The sequence below is a fragment of the Anser cygnoides genome, chromosome W, assembly GCF_040182565.1.
Source record: "Anser cygnoides isolate HZ-2024a breed goose chromosome W, Taihu_goose_T2T_genome, whole genome shotgun sequence".
Taxonomy (NCBI): Eukaryota; Metazoa; Chordata; class Aves; order Anseriformes; family Anatidae; genus Anser; species Anser cygnoides.
This window is the reverse complement of record NC_089911.1, coordinates 7,666,620-7,684,328: the sequence shown is the minus strand read 5'-3', so window position 1 is coordinate 7,684,328 and position 17,709 is coordinate 7,666,620. Positions and strand designations below refer to the sequence as shown.

Genomic DNA, 17,709 nt, shown 5'->3' with positions numbered 1-17,709 from the left:
GGGGGGCGCGGGGGGGCCCCGCGGCCGGCGCGGGGGCCGGGCCCTCGGGGGGTGGCTCCTGGGGGTTTCTCGCTGCGGGGGGTTTCTCGGGGCGGGGGGGCTTGTCGGGGCGGGGGGCTTCTCGAGGCGGGGGGCTTCTCGGGGGCTCCGCTTTGGGGGGGCCGGGGCCTTGGGGCCGGCGGCCTTGGGTTGGTTCTGCCGCCTGGGGGGGGGGGGGGGGTGTCAGGGGGGACCCCAAAATTATCCCCCTTTAAATCGTGGGGATTCCCCCCCCCCCCAAATTGCGGGGAAGACCCTTAAAGTGTGGGGATCCCGGATCATTGGGAGCCCCCCCCCCCCAAAAAAAATTTTGGGGACCCCCCTGCAAAATGTGGGGACCCCCCAAATGTGGGGAACCCCCCCAAAATGTGGGGACCCCCCCAAAATGTGGGGACCCCCCAAATGTGGGGACCCCCCCAAACTGTGGGGACCCCCCCAAACTGTGGGGACCCCCCCCCAAATGTGGGGACCCCCCAAATGTGGGGACCCCCCCCAAATGTGGGGGCCCCCCCCAAAATGTGGGGGCCCCCCCCAAAATGTGGAGAACCCCCCCAAATGTGGGGACCCCCACCCCAAACTGTGGGGAACCCCCCCAAATGTGGGGAACCCCCCTTACAACTTGAGGACCCCCCCCAAAATTTGTGGGGACATCGGGGACCCCCAAAGCCCCCCCAAGGAGTGGGGCCCGTGAAGTGCCCCCCGGGGACCCCGATGTCCCCACGCCCCCCCCCGATGTCCCCAAGTGCCCCAAACGCCCCCCGGTGCCCCAAATGGCCCCAAACGTCCCCGTGTCCCCTCACACCCCCTGGTGCCCCCCATGTCCCCATGAGCCCCCAATGTCCCCATGTCCCCCGAGGTCCCCGTGTCCCCCCGATGTCCCCATGTCCCCAATGTCCCCATGTCCCCAATGTCCCCAAGTCCCCTGATGTCCCCCATGTCCCTGTGTCCCTTGGTGTCCCCGTGCCCCCCAATGTCCCCGATTGTCCCCGTGTCCCCATGTCCCCAATGTCCCCGTGTCCCCCCGATGTCCCCATTGTCCCCAATGTCCCCATGTCCCCTGACTGTCCCCGATGTCCCCGTGTCCCTTGGTGTCCCCGTGCCCCCCAGTGTCCCCAGTGCCCCTGTGTCCCGATTGTCCCCAATGTCCCCACGTCCCCTACTGTCCCCAATGTCCCCGTGTCCCTCTATCCCCTGCTGTCCCCACGTCCCCTGCTTGTCCCCAACGTCCCCGTGTCCCCCGATGTCCACGATGTCCCTCTATCCCGATTGTCCCCAATGTCCCCAATATCCCCATGTCCCTGCTGTCCCCACGTCCCCTGCTTGTCCCCAATGTCCCCGTGTCCCCCGATGTCCCCAATGTCCCTGATGTCCCTCCATCCCCTACTGTCCCTAATGTCCCCATGTGCCTTGATGTCCCTGTGCCCCCCAATGTCCCCGATGTCCCTCTATCCCGATTGTCCCCAATGTCCCCATGTCCCTTGATCTCCCCACACCCCCAATGTCCCCGATGTCCCCCTATCCCCTACTGTCCTGTCCCCATGTCCCCTGCTTGTCCCCAACATCCCCGCGTCCCCATGTCCCATGTCCCGTCCCCCCCCCGATTGTCCCCGTCCCCATGTCCCTTGTCCCCAATGTCCCCGTGTCCCTTCATGTCCCTGCTGTCCCCACGTCCCCTGCTTGTCCCCAACGTCCCCGTGTCCCCCGATGTCCCCATGTCCCTCCATCCCGACGTCCCCTGATTGTCCCTTCAATGTCCCCGTGTCCCCCAACATCCCCGTTGTCCCTTGATGTCCCCGTGTCCCCCGATGTCCCCGATGTCCCTCTATCCCCTGCTGTCCCCACGTCCCCCGATTGTCCCCAACGTCCCCGCGTCCCCCGCTGTCCCCGCGCCCCCGTCCCCGTCCCCGCGGTCACCGGACGGCGGCGAGGGGCCGGTGCCAGGGCCGCCGGGAGCAGACGCGCACGCAGTCCTTCTTGTTGACGTTCTCCAGGAACTTGACGTAGAGCCGCTGGTACCGGTGCTTGGCGTCCCCGAAGTACCCCAGGTACTGCGCGGCCCCCGTCAGCGCCCCCAAAATCCACCTCCGGGGCAACCCCGGACCCCCAAAGGAACCCCCAGGGCACCCCCAGACCCCAAAGGAACCCCCGGGGTGCCCCCAGACCCCAAAACCGCCCCCAGGGCACCCCCGGACCATAAACAACCCATGGGGCACCCCCAGGCCCTAAATACCCTATAGGGACCCCCCAGACCCCAAATACCCCATGGGACACCCCCAGGCCCTAAATACCCCATAGGGACCCCCAGATCCCAAATACCCCATAGGGACCCCCAGGCCCCAAATACCCCATAGGGACCCCCCACACCCCAAATACCTCAAGGGACACCCCCAGACCCTAAATACCCCATGGGACACCCCCGGGCCCTAAATACCCCATAGGGACCCCCCAGACCCCAAATACTCCGAGGGGCACCCCAGTCCCCAAATAACCCATGGGGCACCCCCACACCCCAAATACCCCAAAGGCACCCCCAGACCCCAAATACCCCATGGGATACCCCCGGGCCCTAAATACCCTATCGGGACCCCCACACCCCAAATACCTCAAGGGACACCCCCAGACCCTAAATACCCCATGGGACACCCCCGGGCCCTAAATACCCTATAGGGACCCCCAGACCCCAAATACTCCGAGGGGCACCCCCAGACCCCAAATACCCCATTGGGCACCCCCAGACCCTAAATACCCCATAGGGATCCCCCAGACCCCAAATACCCCATGGGACGCCCCCAAGCCCTAAATACCCCATAGGGACCCCCAGGCCCCAAAGACCCCATAGGGACCCCCAGACCCCGAATACCCCATGCCCCTCCCCCCAAGACCCCAAAATACCCCCAGGGCCCCCCCCGACCCCAAATGCGCCCCCCAAACCCAAATAATGCCAGGGACCCCCCTCCAGACCCCAAACACCCCCAGGGCCCCCCCCCGACCCCAAATGTGCCCCCCCCGACCCCAAATAATGCCAGGGACCCCCCCCCCAAGACCCCAAAATACCCCCAGGGACCCCCCAGACCCCGAACACCCTCAGGCCCCCCCCCCGACCCCAAAAGTGCCCCCCCAACCCCAAATGTGCCCCCCCCGACCCCAAATAATGCCAGGGACCCCCCCAGGACCCCAAAATACCCCCAGGACCCCCCCCCGACCCCAAATGTGCCCCCCCCGACCCCAAATAATGCCAGGGACCCCCCGAGGCCCCAAAATACACCCAGGGCCCCCCCCGACCCCAAATGTGCCCCCCCCGACCCCAAATAATGCCAGGGACCCCCCCGAGGCCCCAAAATACCCCCAGGGCCCCCCCGACCCCAAATGCGCCCCCCAAACCCAAATAATGCCAGGGACCCCCTCCAGACCCCAAACACCCCCAGGGCCCCCCCCGACCCCAAATGTGCCCCCCCCCGACCCCAAATAATGCCAGGGACCCCCCCAAGACCCCAAAATACCCCCAGGGACCCCCCCAGACCCCGAACACCCTCAGGCCCCCCCCCGACCCCAAAAGTGCCCCCCCAACCCCAAATGTGCCCCCCCCGACCCCAAATAATGCCAGGGACCCCCCCCCAAGACCCCAAAATACCCCCAGGGCCCCCCCCGACCCCAAATGTGCCCCCCCCGACCCCAAATAATGCCAGGGACCCCCTCCGACCCCAAAATACCCCCAGGGACCCCCTCCAGACCCCGAACACCCCCAGGGCCCCCCCGACCCCAAATGTGCCCCCAAATACCCCATGTCCCCCCCCCCCCCAAGACCCCAAAATACCCTCAGGGACCCCCCAGACCCCGAACACCCTCAGGCCCCCCCCAAACCCCAAATGTGCCCCCCGACCCCAAATAATGCCAGGGACACCCCCGCCCAAGACCCCAAAATACCCCCAGGGCCCCCCCCCGACCCCAAATGTGTCCCCCCGACCCCAAATAATGCCAGGGACCCCCCCCCCCAACCCCAAACACCCCCAGGGCCCCCCTCGACCCCAAATGTGCCCCCCCCCGACCCCAAAAGTGCCCCCCAACCCCAAATAATGCCAGGGACCCCCCCGCAGACCCCAAACACCCCCAGAGCCCCCCTCGACCCCAAATGTGCCCCCCCCGACCCCAAATAATGCCAGGGACCCCCCCCCCAAGACCCCAAACACCCCCAGGGCCCCTCCTCGACCCCAAATGTGCCCCCCGACCCCAAATAATGCCAGGGACCCCCCCCAGACCCCAAACACCCTCAGGGCCCCCCCCGACCCCAAAAGTGCCCCCCCGACCCCAAATAATGCCAGGGACCCCCCCCCAAGACCCCAAAATACCCCCAGAGCCCCCTCCCGACCCCAAATGTGCCCCCCCGACCCCAAATAATGCCAGGGACCCCCCCCCCCCAAGACCCCAAAATACCCCCAGGGCCCCCCCCCCGACCCCAAAGCGCCCCCCGACCCCAAGCGCCCCCCGACCCCGAAGCGCCCCCCGGCCCCACTCACGTTGCTGGTGGCGCAGAACTGCCGCTGCCCGTCCTTGATCTCGGGGGTGAATTTCTGCAGCAGCGCCTTCTGCACCCGCCAGATCGGGGGGGCTCGCGGCCCGTCTGCAGCGCCAGCTGGGGGCGCGGGGGGGGGGGTCGGGGGGGTCGGACCCCAAAAAGGGGCCCCCGGCCCCGAAACGCGGCCCCAAAATCCCCCCGGAAACCCCAAAGCGCGCAGCCCAATGCAGCGCCTCCCAGTACGTCCCAGTGCCTCCCAGTAAGTCCCAGCTGGGGGGCACGGCGAGGTCGGGGGGGCACCACGGGGGGTGTCGGACCCCAAAAAGGGGCCCCCGGCCCCAAAACGCGGCCCCAAAATCCCCCCGGAAACCCCAAAGCACGCAGCCCAATGCAGCGCCTCCCAGCGGCTCCCAGTAAGTCCCAGTGCCTCCCAGTAAGTCCCAGCTGGGGGGCACAGGGGGGTCGGGGGGCACCGCGGGGGGGTCGGACCCCAAAAGGGTCCCCCGGCCCCGAAACGCTGCCCCAAAATCCCCCCGGAAACCCCAAAGCGCGCAGCCCAATGCAGCGCCTCCCAGCACCTCCCAGTAAGTCCCAGTGCCTCCCAGTAAGTCCCAGCTGGGGGGGGGGGGGAGCACGGTGGGGTCGGGGGGCACCACGGGGGGTCGGACCCAAAAGGGGCCCCCGGCCCCGAAACGCGGCCCCAAAATCCTCCCCGGAAACCCCAAAGCACGCAGCCCAATGCAGCGCCTCCCAGTACGTCCCAGTGCCTTCCCAGTAAGTCCCAGCTGGGGGCACAGCGAGGTCGGGGGGCACCGCGGGGGGTCGGACCCCAAAAGGGGCCCCCGGCCCCAAAACGCTGCCCCCAAATCCCCCCGGAAACCCCAAAGCGCGCAGCCCAATGCAGCGCCTCCCAGTGCCTCCCAGTGCCTCCCAGTATGTCCCAGTGCCTCCAGGGGCTCCCAGTACTTACCAGTAAGTGCCAGTGCCTCTCAGTATCTCCCAGTGCCTCCTGGTGCTTCCCAGTGCTCCCAGTAATTCCCAGTCCCTCCCAATAAGTCCCAGTGCCTCCCAGTCCCTCTCAGTATTTCCCAGTCCCTCCCAGTATCTCCCAGTCCCTCCCAGTATCTCCCAGTGCCCACCTGGCGGCCCCGGATCTTCTCCACGGGGACACGGAGCTTGGAGGGAGCCTCCGGGCCTTTTCCCAGTGCCTCCCAGTGCCTCCCAGTGCCCTCGGTCTCTCTCCCAGTCCCTCCCAGTGCCTCCCAGTCCCTCCCAGCGCCTCCCAGCACCCCCAGTCCCTCCCAGTGCCCACCTTCAGCACCTGGATGTCCTCCACAGGGATGAGAGCCTCACCTTGGTCTCAGAAGCAGCCTCCGATCCCCCTCCCAGTGCCTCCCAGTGCCCCCAATCCCCCTCCCAGTGCCCCCAATCCCCCTCCCAGTCCCTCCCAGTCCCTCCCAGCACCTCCCAGCGCCCCCCAGTCCCTCCCAGTCCCTCCCAATACCCACCTTCAGCACCTGGATGTCCTCCACAGGGATGAGAGCCTCACCTTGGTCTCAGAAGCAGCCTCCGATCCCCCTCCCAGTGCCTCCCAGTGCCCCCAATCCCCCTCCCAGTGCCCCCAATCCCCCTCCCAACGCCTCCCAGTCCCTCCCAGTGCCCCCCAGTGCCTCCCAGTCCCTCCCAGTGCCCACCTTCAGCGCCTGGATGTCCTCCACGTGTATGAGAGCCTCGTCTCAGCCTCAGAAGCAGCCTCCAATCCCGCTCCCAGTGCCTCCCAGTGACCCCAGTCCCCCTCCCAGCGCCTCCCAGTGACCCCAATCCCCCTCCCAGCGCCTCCCAGCGCCTCCCAGTCCCTCCCAGCGCCCCCAGTCCCTCCCAGTGCCCACCTTCAGCGCCTGGATGTCCTCCACGTGTATGAGAGCCTCGTCCCAGCCTCAGAAGCAGCCTCCAATCCCCCTCCCAGTGCCTCCCGGTGCCCCCAATCCCCCTCCCAGTGCCCCCAATCCCCCTCCCAGTCCCTCCCAGTCCCTCCCAGCACCTCCCAGCACCCCCAGTCCCTCCCAGTCCCTCCCAGTGCCCACCTTCAGCGCCTGGATGTCCTCCACGCGCACGACGAACTCGTCCCTCTCGCGGAAGATGCCCTCCCCGCCGCTCTCGGCCTCGTCCTCGTCGGTGTCCCCGCAGACGGCCGCCGTCTCCTGCTTCTTGGCCAGGTGCAGAGGCCGCGAGTCCTCGGCCTCCTCGCGCTCGGGGAGGCCGGCGCCGCCGCTTCGGGGGGCCCTTGGGCGCCGGGGGGACGGGGGGCCGCCGGGACCACCGCCGGGGCGGCCGGGGAGGCTCGGGCTGGGAGCCCTCCGAGGGCACGGGGCTGGGGGCTGCGGCTCCGGCGGGGGGGGGTCTGGAGGGGGTAAGGGGGAGGGGGGTTAGAATAAGGGGGTGGGGGGCACTGGGGGCGGGGAATGGGGCCTCTGGGAGGGCGCTGTGGGGCTGGGAGGTCGTTATAGGGCCCGGGAGGCTGATATAGGGCCAGGAGATCACTATAAGGACCAGGAGGTCGTTATAGGGCCCCGGAGGCTGGTATGGGGCCAGGAGGTCACTATAAGGCCAGGAGATTGTTATAGGGCCCGGGAGGTTGTTATGGGGCCAGAAGATCACTATAAGGCCCAGGAGGTCGTTATAAGGCCCGGGAGGGTGGTATGGGGCCAGGAGGTGGCTGTGGGGCCAGGAGGTCGTTATAGGGCCCGGGAGGCTGGTATGGGGTCAGGAGGTGGCTGTGGGGCCAGGAGGTCGCTATAAGGCCAGGAGGTCATTATAGGGCCCAGGAGGCTGGTATAGGGCCAGGAGATCGTTATAGGGCCCTGGAGGCTGGTATGGGACCAGGAGGTCACTATAAGGCCAGGAAATCGTTATAGGGCCCGGGAGGCTGGTATGGGGCCAGGAGGTGGCTATGGGGCCAGGAGGTCGTTATAGGGCCCGGGAGGCTGGTATGGGGCCAGGAGGTCGCTATAAGGCCCAGGAGGTTGTTATAGGGTCCGGGAGGGTGGTATGGGGCCAGGAGGTGGCTATGGGGCCCAGGAGCTTGTTATAGGGCCCGGGAGGCTGGTATGGGGCCAGGAGGTCGTTATAGGGCCCTGGAGGCTGGTATGGGGCCCAGGAGATCATTATAGGGCCCTGGAGGCTGGTATGGGGCCAGGAAGTTGTTATAGGGCCTGGGAGGTCCCTGGTATGGGGCCCAGGAGATCGCTATAAGGGTCAGGAAGTCGCTAGGGCCCAGGAGGCTGGTATGGGGCCAGGAGGTTGCTATGGGGCCAGGAGGTCACCATGGGGCCCGGGAGTCCGCTATGGGGCTCGGGAGGTCACCATGGGGCTTGAGAGGCGGCTATAGGGCCCAGGGGGCTGTTATAGGACCCAGGAGGTCCCTATGGGGCCAGGGAGGTGGCTATGGGGCCCAGGAGGCCATTATGGGGCCCAGGACATATCTACGGGGTCCAGGGGCTTTATATGAGGCCCAGGAGGTATCTATGGGGCCCGGGAGGCGCCTATAGGGCCCAGGATGTGTTTATGGGGCCCAGGAAATTGTTATGGGTCCCAGGAGGTGGCTATGAGGCCCAGGAGGTTTCTATGGGTCCCAGGAGACATCTACGGGGCCCGGGAGGCCGCTATAGGGCCCGGGAGGTCTCTATGGGTCCCAGGAGGTCCCTATGGGGCCTAGGAGGTCCCTACGGGTCCCAGGAGGCCGTTACGGCTCCCAGGAGAACCCCACGACACTTTTGTGGGTGCCAGCAGAGGCCTCTACGGGCAGCAAAGAGGCTGCTGGAGGCTCCCTGGGCCTCCCAGTGCCTCCCAGTAGCTCCCAGCACCTCCCAGCGGCTCCCAGCACCCCCCCCACAACCCCCAAGATCCCCTATAACCCCCCCCCCACCCCCCTAAAGCCCCCAGCACCCCGCCCAACCCCTCCACCCCCCATCCCTCCCCTCCATCCACCCGCCGCGGCCTCCCCTTCATCCCGCGGGCAGCCTCTCCCCGGGCCTCCCCCACCCCATTCCCACCGCGTTTTCCCCCCCCCCCCAAAAACAAAGACCCACCGGCCGTGTCGGGGTCGCGGCGGTCGGCGGGGTCGTAGAGGGCGGAGATGGCGGAGGAGATGCTCTTCTGCAGGTCCTGGTTCTTGCTGACCGAGTCCTCCTCGTCGGACGAGAAGGAGGGCAGGGTCTCCAGGTTGCGCTTCAGCTCCTCGTCCAGCCGCTTGCAGGGGCTGGGGCACGCCATCACCAGCCCCTCGCCCTCCGGCCCCTCCAACCCCGCCGGCAGCAGCTGGGGGGGGCCCACCGAGAAGGGCTGGGGGGCGGCGGAGGCGGCGGAGGCGGCGGGGGAGGCCGGGAGCCCTTGGAAGGGCTGGCGGAGGCCGGCGGCGGCGGCGGCGGCGGGGGCTGGCGCTTGCCGGCCTTGAGGAAGTCGAGGAAGGAGGCCATGAAGCCCGAGCGCACCTCGGGGTCTTCTCCTCGGCCTCGCGGATCTTCTGCTTGATGCGCTCCCGCGACGCCCCCACCTCCGCACCGGGGGGGCCGGGGTCCCGGGGGGCCGAGGGAGGCTGCGGGAGGCCCTCGCCCGACGGGCCCTCCGAGGGTTTGGGCACCGGGAGCTTGATCTGAGGAGGGAGGAAAGGGGGAAGAAACGGGGGGGTGGGTCAGCGAACCCCCCAAAACTGGCCCCTAAATGTTTGTTGGGGGGGGGAATCCCAAATCCGGCCGCCTGCCCCAAAAGCGAGGCCCCAGACCCCCAAAAACCCCAAATCCTGCCCTCGATAGGCCTGGAGGCACCAAGGCCTCGCAGCCGGCCTCAGCCCGTTCCTGGGGGGCGAAGGTCGCGGAAGGGCCCCAAAGCGGCCTTTTTGTCCCCAAAAACCCAGCCCCGGACCCCACGGTGCTTTTCGCCCCCCGAGATCCCAACGTTCAAATCCCCAAATCCTCCAAATCCCGACCTCCAAGACCTCCAAGCCGCGACCACCAGGCCCAAACCCAACCTCCAACAGGTTTGGAGGCTCCAAGACCAGACAGAACCGCCCAAAATCCTCCATTTTCCACCCAAAACCTCATTCCCGGCCCCCACAGTGCCTCTCAGCCACCTGAGACCCCCCAAATCCCCCAAATCCTCTCCCCGAAGACCTCCAACCCACGATCACCAACCCCAAACCCAACCCGATACCCCAACCCAACCGCCGCCATTTCGAGGCCCCCGAGACCAAAGAGGACCTCCCGAAATCCTCCCGTTTGCCCCCAAAACACATCCCCAAACCCCACAGTGCCTCTCAGCCCCCTAAGAACCCTCCAAGACCCCCCCAAATCCCCCAAATCTTCTCCTCCAAGACCTCCAACCCATCACCACCAACCCCAAACCCAACCTCCGACATTTTGGAGGTCACAAGACCAAACACGACCTCCTGAAATCCTCCGTTTCCCCCAAAAAAACTATCCCCAGCCCCTTCAGCCTCCCGAGACCACCCCAAAGCCTCACCTTGAAGACCTCAAAGCCAAGACCACCAACCCCAAACCCAACCTCAATTCCCAAACCCAACCTCTGCCATTTTGGAGGCCGGGAGACCAAACACAACCTCTCAAAATCCTCCATTTCCTACCCCAAAACCCACCCCCAACCCCCTCAGCCCACCAAGACCTCCCCAAATCCCCCAAATCTTCTCCTCCAAGACCTCCAACCCATCACCACCAACCCCAAACCCAACCTCCGACATTTTGGAGGCCAGAAGACCAAACAGGACCTCCCAAAATCCTCCATTTTACCCCGATAAACCCGTCACCAGCCCCCGAAGCAACCTGAGACCCCCCAGGACCCTCCAAATCCCCCAAATCCTCACCTCGACGACCTCCAACCCACGGCCACCAACCCCTAACCCAAGCTCCGCCATTTTGGAGGCCAGGAGGCCGAACAGAACCTCCCCAAATCCTCCATTTTCCCCCCAAAACCCATCCTGAGTCCCCAAAGCACCGTGAGACCCCTCCAAGACCCCCCAAATCCCCCAAATCTTCTTCTCCAAGACCTCCAACCCATCACCACCAACCCCAAACCCAACCTCCGACATTTTGGAGGCCAGGAGGCCAAACAGGACCTCCTGAAATCCTTCCTTTTTTCCCCAAGAAACTACCCCCAGCCCCTTCAGCCTCCTGAGACCACCCCAAAGCCTCACCTCCAAGACCTTAAAGCCAAGACCACCAACCCCAAACCCAACCTCGATTCCCAAACCCAACCTCCGCCAGTTTGGAGGCCAGGAGACCAAACAGAACATCCCGAAATCCTCCATTTTTCCCCCAAAACCCATCCCTAGCCCTACCAGCCCAACAAGACTCCCCCAAATCCTCTCCTCGAAGACCTCCAACCCAGGACCACCGATCTCAAACCCAACCTTGATTCCCAAACCCAACCTCTGCCATTTTGGAGGCCAGGAGACCAAACAGAACCTCTCAAAATCCTCCATTTCCTACCCCAAAACCCACCCCAACCCCTCAGCCCACAACACCTCCCCAAATCACCCAAATCCTCACCTCAACGACCTCCAACCCACCACCACCAACCCCAAACCCAACCTCCGCCATTTTGGAGGCCAGGAGACCAAACAGGACCTCCCGAAATCCTCTGTTTTACCCCGATAAACCCGTCACCAGCCCCCAAAGCAACCTGAGACCCCCCCCAAGACCCTCCAAATCCCCCAAATCCTCACCTCGACGACCTCCAACCCACGGCCACCAACCCCTAACCCAACCTCTGCCATTTTGGAGGCCAAGAGGCCGAAGAGAACCTCCCGAAACCCTCCCTTTTCCCCCCAAAACCCATCCTGAGTCCCCAAAGCACCCTAAGACCCCTCCAAGACCCCCCCAAATCCCCCAAATCTTCTCCTCCAAGACCTCCGACCCCTCACCACCAACCCCAAACCCAACCTCCGCCATTTTAGAGGCCAGGATGCCAAACAGGACCTCCTGAAATCCTCAGTTTCCCCCCAAAAAAACTATCCCCAGCCCCTTCAGCCTCCGGAGACCACCCCAAAGCCTCACCTTGAAGACCTCAAAGCCAAGACCACCAATCCCAAACCCAACCTCGATTCCCAAACCCAACCTCTGCCATTTTGGAGGCCGGGAGACCAAACACAACCTCTCAAAATCCTCCATTTCCTACCCCAAAACCCACCCCCAACCCCCTCAGCCCACCAGACCTCCCCAAATCCCCCAAATCTTCTCCTCCAAGACCTCCAACCCATCACCACCAACCCCAAACCCAACCTCCGACATTTTGGAGGCCAGAAGACCAAACGGGACCTCCCGAAATCCTCCGTTTTACCCCCGATAAACCCGTCACCGGCCCCCAAAGCAACCTGAGACCCCCAAGACCCTCCAAATCCCCCAAATCCTCGCCTCGGCGACCTCCAACCCACGGTCACCAACCCCTAACCCAAGCTCCGCCATTTTGGAGGCCAGGAGACCTAGCAGAACCTCCCAAAACCCTCCCTTTTCCCCCCAAAACCCATCCTGAGTCCCCAAAACACCGTGAGACCCCTCCAAGACCCCCCAAATCCCCCAAATCTTCTCCTCCAAGACCTCCAACCCATCACCACCAACCCCAAACCCAACCTCCGACATTTTGGAGGCCAGGAGGCCAAACACGACCTCCTGAAATCCTTCCTTTTTCCCCAAAAAACTACCCCCAGCCCCTTCAGCCTCCTGAGACCACCCCAAAGCCTCACCTCCAAGACCTCAAAGCCAAGACCACCAACCCCAAACCCAACCTCGATTCCCAAACCCAACCTCCGCCATTTTGGAGGCCAGAAGACCAAACGGGACCTCCCCAAATCCTCCATTTCCCCCCAAAACCCATCCTGAGTCCCCAAAGCACCGTGAGACCCCTCCAAGACCCCCCCAAATCCCCCAAATCTTCTCCTCCAAGACCTCCAACCCATCACCACCAACCCCTAACCCAACCTCCACCACTTTGGAGGCCAAGAGGCCGAACAGAACGTCCCGAAACCCTCCCTTTTCCCCCCAAAACCCATCCCCAGCCCCACCGCCCAGCCCCCCCCCCAGCCCCTCACCTTGAGGGGCCGCAGCGGCTCCATCCCGGCCCCATCCGCCCCGTCCCTCGCCCCCTTCCTGCCCCGACCCCTCCCTCGCCCCCGGGGCTTCTTGGCCCCGTCGGGGGGAGGCGCGAGGAGGCCGGGGGCTCCGCCAGCGGCCGGATGCGGGGCCTCCCCCGGGGCCGGGGGGTCCCTCGCGCTTGGGCTTGGTGGGCTTGCGGCCGCGCTTCTTGGGGCCGCCGGGGGCCGGGGGGGGGCAGAAGTCGATGTCCCCCAGGGGGCTGAGGCTGGGCCGGGCGCGGCAGCTGGAGATGAGGTCGGGGAGGAGGTCGGGGAGGCGGCGGCTGTTGAGGCGGATGTCGGCGGGGACGTCGGCCTTGTCCTCGTCGTCCTCGAACTCGTACTCCTGCGCGTAGGTCTTCTTGGGGGGGGGCGGGAAGGGGTCCCGCTTGCGCAGCAGCTGGAAGGAGGAGGTGCGCAGCAGCTTCTTGGGCTTGGACGAGCAGAAGAGGGGGCGGCGTGGGGGGCTTCGGGGGGCCGGCTCGCCGGGGGCCCCCCCTGGATCAGCCCCAGCGGCTCGGCGTTGACGGTGGAGGGCAGCTGGTGCTTGGCGGCCTCCAGCCCCAGGGCGGCCTCGCCGGGGGTCCGGCGGGCAGAAGGGGGGGTAGCCCTGCCCCAGCGCGTACGGGGGCGGCGGCGGCGGCGGCGGCTGGGGGGGGCGGCCTTCATCCCCTCGGGCCGGGGCTCCAGGGGGGGGCCGGGGCCGGCCTCGTCCTCCTCCTCCTCCTCCTCGTCCTCCTCCTCGTCCTCCTCGTCCTCGCCGGCCGCCTTGGGGGCGAACTCCTCGGGGGGGGCCCGAACATGTCCTCCATGCCGGGGAAGAAGCCGCGCTCCTCGTCCTGCAGCAGCGCGTCGGGGAAGCAGATGGAGGTGAGGGGCACGAGCGCGCCCCCCTTGCCCCCCCAGCCGGGCTGCCCCCCCCGGCGCCCCCGAACTGGTCCTTGGCGTCCAGCGGGGCCGGGGGCCCGGCGGGGGGCCTCGGCGTGGGGCGGCAGCAGGTGAGGGGCGCCCCCCGGCACCCCGCCGGCACCGGCGGCCCCCCGCTGCCGGGGGGGGGGCCAAGGTGGGTCTCCAAGCCCAGGGGGGCTCCAAGAAGTCCTGGATCTCCTGGGGGCGGCAGCACCTCCATGGCCCCGGGGGGGGGCAGCTGGGGGAGGCCTGCGGGTGGGCCTGGTGCAGGTGGGCTTCGAGCAGCAGCTGCGGGGAGGGCGGCCGAGGGGGGCCAGCGGCGGCGCCTCCAGCAGGTGGACGTCCAGGGGGGCCGCCCCGGGGGGCGCCCGTGGAGCTGGCTCTGGGTGTGGGTGAGCACCGAGGGCAGGAGCGGCCCCCCAGGTCGGCGTGGGGGGCTCCAGCAGCAGGCCGTGGGCTTCCAGCCCCCCCCGGCGGCGGCGGCGGCGGCGGCAGCGGCGGCGGCGGCGGCGGCGGCGGCGGCGGGCGGGGGGGGCCCGTGCTCGGGGGTCTTGGGCAGGTAGGCGGCGTGGGGGGCCCAGCTCCTTCGGGCCCCCCCGGCTTTCTTCAGCTCGTAGGAATCCAGGGGGGCGCGCCGGGGGGGGCGCGGGGGCGGCGGCGGGGGGGGCCCGGCGGCGGGGCGGCGGCGGGGGGGCCGTAGTGGACCACCGAGGTGGCCGCCAGCCCCTCGGCCCCCGCCGCCGCCGCCGCCGCCACCACCGCGCCCCCCGCAGGCCTTGCCGGCCCCCGGCCCCCCGGCAGCGCCGGCGGCGGCCCCCGCGCCCCTCGGGCTTCTTCTTCTCCTTCAGCAGCGCCAGCTCCAGCGCCCCCGGCCCCCCTCCAGGTTGGAGTTGGGCCGGATGACGCTGGGGTGGGCCAGGGCCCCGTAGCCCCCCCCACCACCACCAGGCCCTTGGGCGCCCCCCCGCTCCTCGCAGCCCCCCAGCCCCTCGCCCGGCCCCCGGGGGGCTGGGGGGCTTGCAGCAGGTGCTGGATGAGGAAGTCCTCGTCCTCGCTGCGCTCGGCCCCCAGCAGCTCGGCCTCCCCCTTGCCCCCCCCGACGAAGGCGGGCGGGGGGGGGCCCCTCTCCAGGCCCCCCCGGCGCGCCGCCGGCCCCCCCCGCCGTAGGCCGGGGGGAGGAAGGAGGGCGACAGGAGGTACTTGGGGGTGCCCGGGGGACGCCCCGCTGGGGGGCGCCCGCCGGGGGGGGACTGCAGGGGGCGGATGATGGGGGAGGGGCTGGACCCCCAGCGCCCCCGCCCCGTAGGGCAGGGGGGCCGGGCCCGTAGCCCAGCGAGGGGCTGGGGGCCGCCAGGCCCGGGGGGGGCGGCGGCGGCGGCGGCGGGCGGCGGCGGGGGCTGGGCGGCGGGGGGCTGGCCCGGGGGGGGGCCCCCGTAGCCTCCCCCGCGGCCCCGGCCGCCCCCTCGCCGGGCACCCCGTGGGGCAGCGCCTGCAGCTGCTCGGGGGAGTAGGTGGGGGGGGGCCCGGCGCAGGCCTGCAGCCCCCCCGCCGCCGCCCCCCGCGCCGCCGCCGCCGCCGCCCCCCGCCGCCGCCGCCGCCGCCCCGCCCGCCTTGCCCCCCCGAAGCCCCCGGGAGCGGCGGGGGCGGCGGGGGGCCGGCGGAGGACGGGGGCGGCGGGGGAGGCGGCGGCGGGGGGGGGCTGCGGGGGGGTGGCTCCGTAGGCCGGGGCCCCCCGGCGCCCCCGGCCCCATGGCCAGCAGCCCGGGGGGGCTGCCCGGGGGAGTAGGCGGGCGAGTGGCCGGCGATGACGGAGCTCGGCTTGGGGGGGCCGGGGCTGAAGCTGCCCTGGCACTTGGGGGTCCCGCCGGAGCGGGGGGCTGCCGCGAGGCCGAGTAGCTCTTGGCCTTGCCCCCCCGCGGCGCCTCCGCTGGCGGCCCCCCGGCTCCCGCGGCCCCCCGGCTCCCGCGGCCCCCCCGGCTCCCGCGGCCCCCCCCGCTGTAAGCCGGCGACTGGATGATGGGGCGGTACTGGGGGGGGCTCGGGCGGGGGCCGCCCTGGGGGGCCCCCGTCGGCGGGGGAGGGCGAGGGGTCCCCCAGGGGGCTGCAGGACAGGGGGGCCGCGGTAGGCGGCCCCCCGCCGCCTCCGCCGCCCCCCGCGCCCCCGCCGCCGCCGCCCCCGGCGCCCCCCCTCCGCCGCCGCCGCCGCCCCCCGCCGCCGCAGCTCAGGTAGTGCTGCAGGCCGTGGGGGCTGGCTGGCGGCGGGGGGGCGCTGGTAGTGCTTGATGACGCTGTCCTGCCGCGGCACCGCTCGCTCCCCCCCCCGGCGCCCCCCGCCGCCCCCGCCGCCGCCGCCCCCCCGAAGACGGCGGGGTTGTAGAGCTGCGGCGGCGGGGGGCTGCTCGGCCGCCCCCGGCGCGGGGGCGCCGAGCTGGGCCGACAGCAGGTTAAACTGGGAGGCGGACGGCGGCGGCGGGGGGGCGGCGGCGGGGGGGGGGCGGCCCCCGGTAGGAAGCGGGCTGGGCGGAGGGGGGGCGGCGGGCAGCGCCAGGCGGTCCGAAGCCCAGCGGCGGGGGGCGGCGGCGGCGGCGGCGGCGGGGGGGACGCTGGCTTGGGGAGGGGGGCTTGATGTGCAGCAGGGGGGGTCGTGGGGGGAGAGAGGAGCCCGTTGGAGCCCGGGCTGAAGGCGGCCTCGGGGAGGCTGAGGGGGAGCTCACCGGGAAGCTGCGGCCCCGAAAGGCGCCGGGTGCTGGTAGGCCCCCAGCGCCCCCGAGCCCCGAACGTGCCCGAGCCCGGCAGCGCCCCCGAGATGAAGAGCTCGGCGGGGGCCGGCGTGTGCATGGCTGCGGGGGGGAGAGAGAAAAATAAGGGGGGGGTTGGGTGGGGGCGGGAGGGGGTTTGGGGGGGGGTTGGGGGGGTTGGGGGCCTGGGGAGGGGGTTGGGGGGTGCCCAGGGGGAGTGGGGGCCCTGGGAGTGAGGGAAGGGGGCTCGGGGGGGGGGGCCTTGGATTGGGGGGTCCGGGGGGCCCTTGGAGTGATGGGGAGGGGGGCTGGGGGAATATGGGGGGGCTGGGGGGGTGGGGAGGGGATTAGGGGTGCCCAGGGGAGTGGGGGCCCTGGGAGTGAGGGGAAGGGGGGGCTCGGGGGGGCCTTGGATTGGGGGGGTCGGGGGGGGGCCTTGGAGTGATGGGGAGGGGGCTGGGGGGTGGGGAGGGGGCTGGGGGAATATGGGAGGTTGGGGGGGTGGGGAGGGGGATTAGGGGGTGCCCAGGGGGAGTGGGGGGCCCTGGGAGTGAGGGGTCCTGGGGGGAGGCTTGGATTGGGGGGGTCCGGGGGGCCCTTGGATTGGGGGGGTCCTGGGGGGTCCTTGGAGTGCTGGGGAGGGGGCTGGGGAGGAGGTGGGGGGGATATGGGGGGGCTGGGGGGGGTTGGGGGTGCCCAGGGGAGTGGGGGGCCCTTGGGGTGAGGGGTGGGGGTCCTGGGGGAGGGCTTGGATTGGGGGGTCCGGGGGGGGCCCTTGGAGTGATGGGGAGGGGGCTGGGGGGGCTGGAGGATGGGGGGGCTGGGGGGATTAGGGGGTGCCCAGGAGGAGTGGGGGGCCCTGGGGTGAGGGGGGGGGGGTCCTGGGGGAGGGGCTTGGATTGGGGGGGGTCCGGGGGGGGCCCTTGGAGTGATGGGGAGGGGGCTGGGGAGGAGGTGGGGGGATATGGGGGGGCTGGGGGGTGGGTTAGGGGGTGCCCAGGGGGAGTGGGGGCGCTTGGAGTGAGGGGAAGGGGGCCCTGGGGGGGGCGGCTTGGATTGGGGGGCCCGGGGGGGCCTTGGATTGGGGGGGTCCGGGGGGGGCATTGGAGTGATGGGGAGGGGGCTGGGGGGGAATATGGGGGGGCTGGGGGGTGGGGAGGGGGATTAGGGGGTGCCCAGGGGAGTGGGGGGGGGGGATTAGGGGGAAGCCCTGGGGGGGGGTTGGGGGCCCGGCGGGGGGGGGGCTTGGATTAGGAGCGGGGGGTCCTTGGTGGAATGGGGGGCCCTTGGAGTGGGGGGGGGCTGAGGGAAAGACCCCTGGGGCACGTCGGGACCCCCGGGCAGTTGGGCAAGGGGGACCCCTGGGGCAG

General features: G+C 69.4%; 1 protein-coding gene across 1 annotated transcript in view; it reads right to left on the bottom strand.

Annotated features, from left to right (window-relative positions):
- The window catches only part of LOC136788582 (proline-rich protein 12-like), a 35,809-nt gene that overhangs the window by 6,416 nt on the left and 11,684 nt on the right, over positions 1 to 17,709 (bottom strand). The window contains 16 exon segments of the mRNA XM_066987144.1: positions 1 to 202; positions 1,954 to 2,087; positions 4,554 to 4,645; positions 4,648 to 4,669; positions 6,637 to 6,953; positions 8,641 to 8,892; positions 8,895 to 9,050; positions 9,053 to 9,203; positions 12,651 to 12,766; positions 12,769 to 12,816; positions 12,819 to 13,148; positions 13,151 to 13,531; positions 14,237 to 14,851; positions 15,212 to 16,326; positions 16,328 to 16,376; positions 16,379 to 16,441. Coding sequence (XP_066843245.1) covers positions 1 to 202; positions 1,954 to 2,087; positions 4,554 to 4,645; positions 4,648 to 4,669; positions 6,637 to 6,953; positions 8,641 to 8,892; positions 8,895 to 9,050; positions 9,053 to 9,203; positions 12,651 to 12,766; positions 12,769 to 12,816; positions 12,819 to 13,148; positions 13,151 to 13,531; positions 14,237 to 14,851; positions 15,212 to 16,326; positions 16,328 to 16,376; positions 16,379 to 16,441 — 4,043 coding nt within the window.